The 10,216-nt window shown below is 40.2% G+C and overlaps 2 protein-coding genes across 5 annotated transcripts in view; one reads left to right on the top strand and one right to left on the bottom strand.

Annotated features, from left to right (window-relative positions):
- The window catches only part of henmt1 (HEN methyltransferase 1), a 6,983-nt gene extending 4,522 nt beyond the window's left edge, over positions 1-2,461 (top strand). The window contains exons 8-9 of one of the 2 annotated variants that reach the window (XM_019864745.1): positions 1,976-2,133; positions 2,261-2,461. In XM_019864745.1, coding sequence (XP_019720304.1) covers positions 1,976-2,133; positions 2,261-2,349 — 247 coding nt within the window. In that variant the 3' untranslated portion in view covers positions 2,350-2,461. The remainder of the gene's footprint in view (positions 1-1,975; positions 2,134-2,260) is intronic. The other variant, XM_019864746.1, reaches the window with a different exon arrangement.
- Positions 2,462-2,477: 16 nt separating this feature from the next.
- Positions 2,478-10,216, bottom strand: part of LOC109512757 (protein FAM102B) — a 26,843-nt gene continuing 19,104 nt past the window's right edge. For all 3 annotated transcript variants that reach the window (XM_019864742.1, XM_019864743.1, XM_019864744.1), the window contains exons 8-11: positions 9,381-9,615; positions 8,215-8,351; positions 7,315-7,384; positions 2,478-5,068 (exon numbers count right to left, since the gene is read on the bottom strand). In XM_019864742.1, the coding sequence (XP_019720301.1) occupies positions 5,026-5,068; positions 7,315-7,384; positions 8,215-8,351; positions 9,381-9,615 (485 nt within the window). In that variant the 3' untranslated portion in view covers positions 2,478-5,025. The remainder of the gene's footprint in view (positions 5,069-7,314; positions 7,385-8,214; positions 8,352-9,380; positions 9,616-10,216) is intronic.

The following is a 10,216-nucleotide window of genomic DNA, read 5'->3' as shown; positions in this document are numbered from 1 at the left end:
AATTGAAGATGAACAAGTAAAAATCCTAGGAACAGAAAAGAGATGGTTTGAAAGGGGAGTAAAGGAAGCGATTTTTGTTAAAAAGGAGGTATCAGATTTAACCTGTCTCCTATTTACAATAACTTGTTGACCACCAAGGGACATAGACATGCTGATCAGGCCAAATGAAAGTAGCTATTCAGCCCTAGCCCAAACAATAGGCCTAATCAAGACCCAACGATAGGGAATTTAGAAATCAATGGGCCTCTTCACCATAGGGGCGTGACTAACCATCCCCACCCAGTCCTCAAATAGGGCCACGCTCAGCTTTTTAGCGCAGAGCAATTTCCCGGAGTCTTTACGGAGACTTCAGGGTTGTCTACCGCTGACGAAGCTTCTGTGAGAGAAGCGAAACGTCCTTTTTTGTTTTTTTTGTTTTTGTTTTTTGTTTTTTACCCACAGGTACAGATGACGACTGACAGAACCCTTTCTACGATGAATCAACAATAATGTTGAGATGTTGCAAGCATTTTCTCCTTACATTATCACAGTAACTTGAACAACAGTTCAACAAACTACTATCCTTGGCTTTTGATTTCAAAACTAGTAATCCATTAATCGTGTACTGTACTGTATATGTAATAATACAAGGAGGTGATTAAACATTTATAGGGTTTCACAGTCATGATGGCCATCCAAGGGAAACTCTGACAATGTCAGAACAATGTGGCCCGCGACAAAAATGAGTTTGACGCTCCTGCTCTGTGTTGTCTCTAAGTGTGATGGTGAGCGTCTGTTCAACAGTCCAGGGTCTCCGTTTTCGTATTTTATGCTTCATAATGCGACACACATTTTCAACGGCAGACAGGTCTGGACTGCAGGCAGGCCAGTCTAGTCCTCGCATTCTTTTACGACAAAGCCAGGCTGTTTTAACACATGCAGAATGTGGTTTGGCGTCCATAAAAAAGACGCTGCTTGAATGGCAGCATATGTTTCTCCAAAACCTGGATGTACCTTTCGGCGTGAGTGGTGCCTTCACAGATGTGTAAGTTACCCATGCCATGGACACTAACACAGCTCCATAACATCACAGATGCTGGCTTTTGAACTTTGCCTTCCTCAACAGTCGGCTAGTTCCTAATAAATGACTTTTGCTTTGCATAGTAGACTTTTAAGTTGCACTTGGATGTCATGCCGAACCGCATTTACTGACATTGTTTTTCTGAAGTGTCCTTAAACCCATGTGATGATATCCTTTACACAGTGATGTGTTTTTTTTATGCAATATCGGCCTGAGGGATTGAAGGTCACGGGCATTCAATGTTGCTTTTCGGCCTTGCTGCTTGCATGCAATGATTTCTTCAGATTCTCGGAACCTTTTGACGATATTTTGGATGATGAAATCTCTAAATTCCTTGCAGTCGTTTGTTGAGGAACAGTGTCCCGAAACTGTTCAACTGTTTCCTTACGCGGTTGTTCACAAAGAGACGAACCCCGGCTCAACTTTGCCTGTGACTGACTACCCAAATCAGGGACCATGCTTTTATAGCCGAGCATGGCACCCGCTTGTTCCCAATTAGCCCGTTGACCTGTGGGATGTACCAAACAGGTGTTTGATGAGCATTCCTCAACTTTCTCTGTCTTTTTTACCACCTATGCCACCTTCTTTGGAATGTGTTGCGGCGATAAAATTCAAAGTTAATGATGATTTACGAAAAATAATAACGTTTATCAGTTTGAAGTATCTTGTCTTTGTCGTGTATTCAATTAAATATAAGTTGAACATGATTTGCACATCATTGTATTCTCTCTCTCTCTCTCTGTATGGACATTGTTTTTCCGTCAAAATTAATATTTTGCGCCTTATGAGTACATATTGAAGAGCAAAACGAAGACTGTGTGTGTATTTATATTTTTTAAAAGCCCCCCCCTTATGTTGAACTGTTTGTTTGGTCTCTATCAAATTAAGCATTGCTGTATGTTCTCGCTGCCTCAGGCATGTGTCAGTTCCCCTGCGCTTGCTGTGGAATTACTGCCCCAAGTTACAGGAGCTCAGTGGAAGTCTGGGAAATCTGAGTCAACTAATTATGGATGATCCCCAAATTAAAATGAATCAGCCACGCTCTGCTTTAATTTTCTGCATTCTGGAACAAGGTACCCTTGCCCTCTGTCTGCAGCTTTAAATTGCAATTCACCTTTCACCCTGAAGATGGTCATACATTTTTTTTTCATTAGTAAGTGAGAGCCAATGGTACATGAGTTGTTCTCACTGCGTTTATAGACCTCGGCGATGAAGTTCCAAATGATCTGATGGATAGCGGCTATGCAGAGAGCAGCCACGTGGAAGAGGAACACTGGGAGACTGATTGATAGTGTCCACTCAGTTTGGGAGTAAAACTTTGGTTTCATGATGTTAACGGATTTCCATTTCAGATAAGGGAGACCGTGTGTTGAAAAGGAAGTGCAACAATAAAAAAGAAAATAAAAACGAGCATGTGTTTGAGTAACTTGATTTGATTTTATTCAACAGTGTATGGTACATGTCAATCCAGCACAGTTTAAGGAAGCAAAAATGATCTGAAGGGAAACGGTAACCACTGGAGTGTAAACGGCACAGTACATCACTTTACATAAAAATACAAGTAGCACTTTGATATAGACAACAGCTTCACAGAAGAGAGGAAGCAACCATGTTTGTCGCAACATGTTAGTTACCCATGTGACGTAACCCGTGGCATACATGTAAAAAATAAAAAGTACTTGAGAAACTGACTCTAAACAGATATTTGGCAGCACTTAAACTATATTCAACACCGTTTCGGGAGTCGAGAACACATTTCGTAATACAATAACACAACATAGCAAAAATGGCACAATGTCGATGGTGAATACACCGAACTGTGATATCTTGGCATTTGCAACATGACATTTATATCATGTTGAAAATACGATAGGAAAATATGTTTCAAATATCCTTGATTTTGTGAAGACTCCTCCTTTGGACTGATCCTTCAGTGGGGTCACATTTGGAAGAAGGTGCACAAAATCAAATCGGAAAAGTAATTTGCAAATAAATATGATAACAGGACTTTTGTGCAAATCACGAATGCTCAATAGCTGCACATACTGTAAACACCACACTTGGATGTGACTTCGATGGGAAGTCCTTTTTTTTTCCACTAGCAGAGTTGGTATTTGTACAATTCATAGGCTTGATAACATCACAAGGAATAGGAGCGAGTTGAATGTAGAGGAGTAATTAACTGCAACCAACAGCACATTTTTGATACCTGACGTGAATTTTGATTCTCAGGTTCCCACAATCTTAATGACTGCCACAACGAACATATTTTTCTGCATCTTTCAACAATTCATGACATCGACACCTTTTATGTTCTTCATATAGAGGCGCCTTTGCTTTAAGACACAATACTATAAAATTCCTAATAGAAAAGCTCACCCTTGGTTACCGTTTTAGAAACACTTGAGTGTTTAGTTCATTGTAACTACAGATACAACAACCAAGTATTTGATTCAATGTATGACTTTTCCCCAAATTAAATGTGAAAGAGGTAAAGATTTATTTGGTGTCAAAGCTTAGGACACATAAAAACCTGGCAGGCATGTACATTTTTGGTACTTACCACATCTGATTTCAGATTACTGGCTGCCATCTTTTTTTGGGGGGGGGGGTGTGATTCTTGAAATCCAAAAATTCCTACATGAGTCAAGTTTGGGCCTTTTCAATTCAATTTCAATAATTTCATATACACCACAACACCCTATATTCCTTCAATAATACAATGTGTACTACTTGTGTGTTAAGCATATTGTTGATGTGGTTCAGGGTATTCTGTTCAATCCACTGCTGTCAATTTTATATAGTGCCAGGGCCGTGAAAGTCAGTATCTCAGACGTTAGCCTATGTCCTAATGATCATCCTTTCTTATTATCGCCTTGCAGTTGAGAGATGCAAAAGTAAAACAACACCCATTCATATTTGAAACTAGTGCGCTTTACAAATGATCATTGGCACTTGTCTATTGCTTTAACCCTTGAGACAAAAAAAATATTTGACATATACTACATAGAGAACCCTATAATTGGCAACATGGCTGTTAAGTTCTGTTAAAAAAAAAGTCAAAAGTAACACTGGTTTTGTTGACGTTTTGAAATAAACCCATCAAAAGTGTTTTATTTAGCAACCAACGCGCTCAGCGGCTCACATTTGCCTGCCTCCTCCAGAATGATATTGGAATGTGCTCTACGATGTACCTTGAAAATGACCAAAGAAGAATATTTTCAGCCAGGTTGCATGTTGCCTCGAGGTTTCTGTCGTTGTGGCCAGAGATGTGCAGTTTGCTGCGGACAGGGCAAATTAGTACTAGATCCCAGCTTATTATTATTATTGTAAATACAATTCAAAGTTCAAGTCAGGCACCTTCTCCTTATTGTAAAATATTATTCTGTCCTCTTTAAGTCTTTACAACAAACACCTCTCAGCAGCTTCAATTCAAATCTATTCAACAGAACATTAAAATGAAGTAAAAAAAATTTAAAATTACGACATAATTAAAAGGAATGTATCGAAAATGTTATCTTTCTACTGCAACCTATTCTCCAACCTAAAGACTGTTTTTTAAATTTTTTTTCCCCCCCGAGTTCACATTGTTCCATGGAGTGTGCTTCCAAAATTAGATGATCACTTTTGGGAAATGTGTGGATGGTATCAACACAGGCAGCCCTTCAAAATAATAACGATAACAATAAAACGATAAAAGAGACAAAAAAAAAAGAACTTTTTCAGTCCCATCAATGTGACACAACTGGACACATTAACTCCATATTAAAGTGGTGTCCGAAAAGCAAGTGTTCACTTGTAGGTGAGAAACACACAGAGGCGCCATTGTGACATCTGTCATTCATCGCGCATCAAATCCAAGACTGCGGATCATGAATATGTGACTTGTGGCAGAAAGAAGACAAGAAATGGTCACAACCCTGCATCCATTTTTCTCTTTTTTTGGGGGGAAGGCATAATCCACTTCAACGCTTAATCACCACTTGCTCGTATGCTCCAGCACCAACCCTGAAATGTGATAAGAGTCACAAAATAAAACATATTAGGTAAGACCAAGTAGAATCTTGTTACTTAGAAGCATGCCTTGCCCATGCACCCCCCCCAACATACTCCATGACAGCCCTGTTTTTTTTATTTTTTTATGTGCAGCAACGCTTAAAAAGCTGCTTAGTTGGAAGAAAGTTATGATCGTGCATGCCCCAAATCCTCACATTTTAATTCAAACTTAAAATAAATTAACTCTGATTGAAGTTGATTCCCCTCAAGCTTGGCTTACTCTTTTTTAACTTTTTCCAGGGAAATTGAGGAAAATTGAGCAATTTTCCTCAATTTCCCTGGTGTCAATTGGTGGGAAGAGTTTCTCGCGTCGCACCTGCGGGTGAACATCATCAGGGTATTTTGATGCGGCAGACATGGGAGAAAGATGGCGAGAAAGAGTCGATTGGTAGTTGCTGTTGCTTGCTCGTTTATTCGTTGTCGTGTTTTTTTTTTTTTTTTTTGAGGCATGGGACACACTTTTGCGGCGTGTTAACTATCGTAGCTCACGTGTACCGTTTTAAAATGCTTCTCTGAGGCCTTCAGATTCCCATTGTTTGCCATTACCCTCAGTGAATTGTACACTTACTTTTTAACACAGCCACCTGCCTGGCATCCCGTCCTGCTAATAGAAACGTGTCGCAGGCTATGACTCAAATCTTCGTTGACAGAAATGTTGAAATTTAATATTTATTCTACACATTTTTACAGCATTGGAAAACGTTAAGAATGTTTGTATCATGTTTGTCTTCCTACAGAAACCATATTAAAACAAAAAATATATTTCCCTCCCCTTGCTTTTTCCATTTTCAAACATTTTTGAAAAAGCTCCAAGTACCCTCTACAGTGCCGCTAAAGAGCCGCAGGTTGCCGACCCCCGGAGTAGACAAAGCTGTTCAAAGGACTGGAGCGTGCTACACTCCATGTACAGTATTTTTCAGATTATTTAGGGTATTAAAACAAAAACAAACACGGACGGTAATGCGTCGCGTGTTTTTTGTCGCATAGCGTGCATCATGCAGACTGGTCTGCAAAATGGCACCTGTCGAGTGAGTTGGCCAGGCTCTTTTTATATATGGCAATGCTCTGATGTTATTCAATCTGCTACCTGGTGGCAGCTGTGTGGCATAAGAATGCTAAATGAAACCGTTTGCCCATCAAATCTTGCTTTGTCTGTGTGCTGTCGGTGACCACTTGTGTGTCAAACGATGACAGACACGATATAAGAAAAATGGCACGATAGAAAAAGTCTTCACGATATCGGTCATCATGTTTCCCAGGTATAGTTCTAGTAATTCATTTATTTGGTCTATATTTATTACAGAAGGTCCACAAGCTGACCTTAACCCAGTGCATTGGAATTATGCGATAGCAACAATGCAATTAACAGCATGCCTAGTACCATTCGAAAACTACTGGTATTTTTAATTTGACTTTTTGTTAAATTATATATATTTTTTTAAAAAGGTAGAGGGATGAAAAAGCACAACACCGTACTTAGACCAAACTCACAGTAGCGCTATGAGCAGCCTCGCTCCCCGTCTTGGCAAACAATGAACTTAGACAAAAAAAATTATGAACTATAAAGTGACCTAGTTGATTTGAAAATTTGTGAGCTGAACTTTGAAATAGTTCGCGTAGAAACTTTCCCGACACTGCACCTGAGATTTACTGACCAATTTGGAGTGTAATATGACTTTTTCCCACAGTTAGATAGGATAGCCTGCGATTGGCTGGCAACTGGTTCAGGGTGTCCCCCGCCTACTGCCCGAAGACGGCTGCCCGCGACCCTTGTGAGGATAAAGCGGACTGGAAAATGGATGGATGGATGGATAGATAGGATAGCCTCTGTCTATCATGACCCAGAACAGGACAAGTGGCATACAAGGTTAGGCTAACCCAGAGGTGTCAAACTCAGGTCCTGGAGGGCCGCTGTCCTGCATGTTTTCGAAGTCTGCCTGTTGCAATACACCTGATTCAAATGATCAAATCATCAGTAAGCTCTGCAGAAGCCTGACATTGAACCTCTTCATTTGAATCAGGTGTGTTGCAACCTGAACCCAAACACTAAAACGGATGGAGGGGAGTAACTTAAGGTTTTATGATAGTTACAGTTTCAACGTCTTCAGAAATTCAGCTGTAGTTTTTTTGCACAAATAGAGAATAAATTTGAATTCATGAAACTTAAATGAGCAACCAAAGAATAGTTCATGGCTGACCTGGTAGGAAGATGATGGCTTCCAAGAGCTGTACTTCCTCCAGGCCCCACAAACAGACGTAAGCCCTCTTCTGAAAACAGGCAAGCCACGGCAGAAAATTCGAACTATTCAATGCTGCAAATTATTAACAAATAACCTAATTTTAAATTGCTCAAAAGAATGCCATGTACCGTATTGGCCCGAATATAAGACGGCCCTGATTATAAGACGACCCCCTCTTTTTCAAGACTCAAGTTTGAAAAAAATACTTTTTGAACACCAAATTAATTTTTATACAGAAAATAATTACAGTACATCTGAAACAAATGATTATAACAATATATTTGAGAGAAAAAGCATGTTATTTTGCCTCATTCAAATCTAAAGTGCAATCACATTCATAAATGAATGGCTTCTGGTTTTTGAAATGTAAATTACATCATAACTTCTCCTCAGCTGTTGGTTAACCTGGCCGATCGTCGACCCACTTTTCTCCAGAATTTCACTACGTTTCTCCATTTTCTGTAATCTCTTCTATTATTTTCTTCTCTTTTCCTTCTTACCGCTATTTTTTTATTTTTCTTCTTTGTGCAACCGCTATTTTTATTTTTATTCTTCGTGGCAGGGGTTAACTTTGGCCTGGGGAGTCAAGTTCAGCATTCGCTTCATTGATATCTGGCCCCATCTAGCGTCGTGAATGGGTATAATGTCTACAACCCCAATATAAGACGACCCCCACTTTTTCAGTCTTATTTCAATGCAAAAAACACCGTCTTATATTCGGGCCAATACGGTATTATTTTCCAAGTGTTTGTGGTTGTTACGTATTGATGCAAACATCTGTCCATACATACTGGGAGAGTGTAACACAAAAAACAGAAAAAGAGTGCAATATTGTGTCTGCGTATGTGCGTGTGTTACCTTCTGCACTAGAATCTAAAAGGTTGGGTGTGAAGTCTTGGCTTTGGAGGATTTTTTCCACCACGTCGTCAGCATCCACTCGAGTATCGTCCATTCTCTTTAGCTGAGACTCCATCGAGTCCTGCTTGACTGGATGCCTGAGCACAGGATATGTGGAACTCATTTTCTGCCCCTTAAACACATGAAGTGCATTTGAAGGTTGCTTCCAAAGAAATGGTTATTTTTATTCTTCCAATAAAACATTTCACCAAGCTGTCATTGTGACTTATTTCATCTGTTTGGCAGTCAATGCTATTTTTGGCATGAAACAGTGTTGCCGAGACTGCATGTCATCTTCTCAAGAAAGTAAATCACTTCCTGATATAGGCTGTCTTCAGTTTAGTACAAAGTACATTTGGGCAGCAAAGGGGGCTGTGAGGTTGTCGGTGTGCTACTGCATGATTATGACATATGATGCTATTTTAAGGCCGGTGTGCCCAACCAGCCTTCAGATTGGGGCATCACCATTTTTCGACCTGAGTCATGCTGCCCCAAATGTATGTTTGTATATTGCACGTAATCGGGAGGAATCCAACTTGACCTCCAAAATCAGAAGACCACAAAAACATCACGTTTGATCAACCATTAAACATTGCATCATCAAGAGAGCAGCCATTTTCAACATTTAGGTGAGTCGTCAATTTTTAAAATCAATCCCACACGTGCTATAGATCTTAAAATTAACACCCACACGTGGTATACTGTAGATAGAACAAACCTGGTTGTTAGGACCTTTTTGGGGGTGTGAGGATCCCACTTGACAACAGTGATATACAAACACACAGCAGAGGAGGCATGACACATGCTAGAGTCTCTCAACACAAAAGTTGTGTGTTCAATCCTCTCCCCTTGTGACCATGTCAAAGAAGATGCGAGAGTGTTCGCTCGACAAATGAAAGTCTATTTTCCATTTTCTTAGCTATTAGTATCACATTGAAATGAAGACAGTAAAATTCAATGAAACTGTTTAATGAACAGTTGCTAGTAATTGTTACTTGAGTAACTGTATTGAAATAATTTTAATTATATGCAAGTAAGATTTACTCAAGAGCTCTCGTTGTGAGGTGCTTGTGAAACTGCTCGTGCGCTGCACTCGCTCACATCATGTGTATTCCCTGGGGGCTCACCTGTTGAGACGCTCACAGGATGAGGCTCTTTGGACTGGTGAGTCCACAGAGTCGGTAGAGTTGGTGGCGGAAAGTGGATGTTCGGGCAGAGCAGGACACGTTCTGGACTCTCTGTCTCTTTCCTCACTTGGTTCTGGGATGCTGCCGATGCCAGTTGAGGTGCTTCCCACTGAATGGTTCCTACGATGACTGAAGTCCGACATGCTCGATGAGCGGGAATGGCCTGTACTGTAGCCTGAAATGGAATGGGAACGATGTTGTGATGGCGGAAGAACAATCTCCTCCACTTTGACATCATTGCTCTTCATGAGAAAGGAACCATATTTGGCTACTTCCGGGAGAGTTCCAAATGAACCCACCATATGTTACTATGCAAAACCAAACCAGCCAATCCACTTAGAATAATAAAATTGTGTGTGTGTGTGTGTGTGTGTATGTATATATATATATATATATATAATTCCCGGAATTCTATGAAAAGGAATTTCCTTCACCCGGAACAAAAACCTATGCATTAACATTTTGACTACGATATTACATGTTACCGGAATTTACGTAAGCGGAAATTCCACTACCCTAACCCGGATTGAGACGTCATGCTGCAGGAGCTTAAATACACGCAACGCCCACCCGATGCTACGGAAAGACACGACTTCTGAGACACATTTTCACTTCGCGTTTTTCGATCATCAGATTCGAAACAACGACGTGTGAGTGAGTTTTTATTGGCGTGCGTTTTACTGTAATTGTGAATGATTTTAACTTTATTCACTTAACGTCCTGTAGAACGCGGCACTAGCTTAAAAGCAGCACCCACTCGACACGACCGAAGAAAC

Source organism: Hippocampus comes, unplaced genomic scaffold (genome assembly GCF_001891065.2).
Source record: "Hippocampus comes isolate QL1 unplaced genomic scaffold, H_comes_QL1_v1.1 scaffold172, whole genome shotgun sequence".
In the NCBI taxonomy this organism is placed as follows: domain Eukaryota; kingdom Metazoa; phylum Chordata; class Actinopteri; order Syngnathiformes; family Syngnathidae; genus Hippocampus; species Hippocampus comes.
Note: the sequence above shows the minus strand (reverse complement) of the source record. Positions and strands in the feature narration are given on the sequence as shown.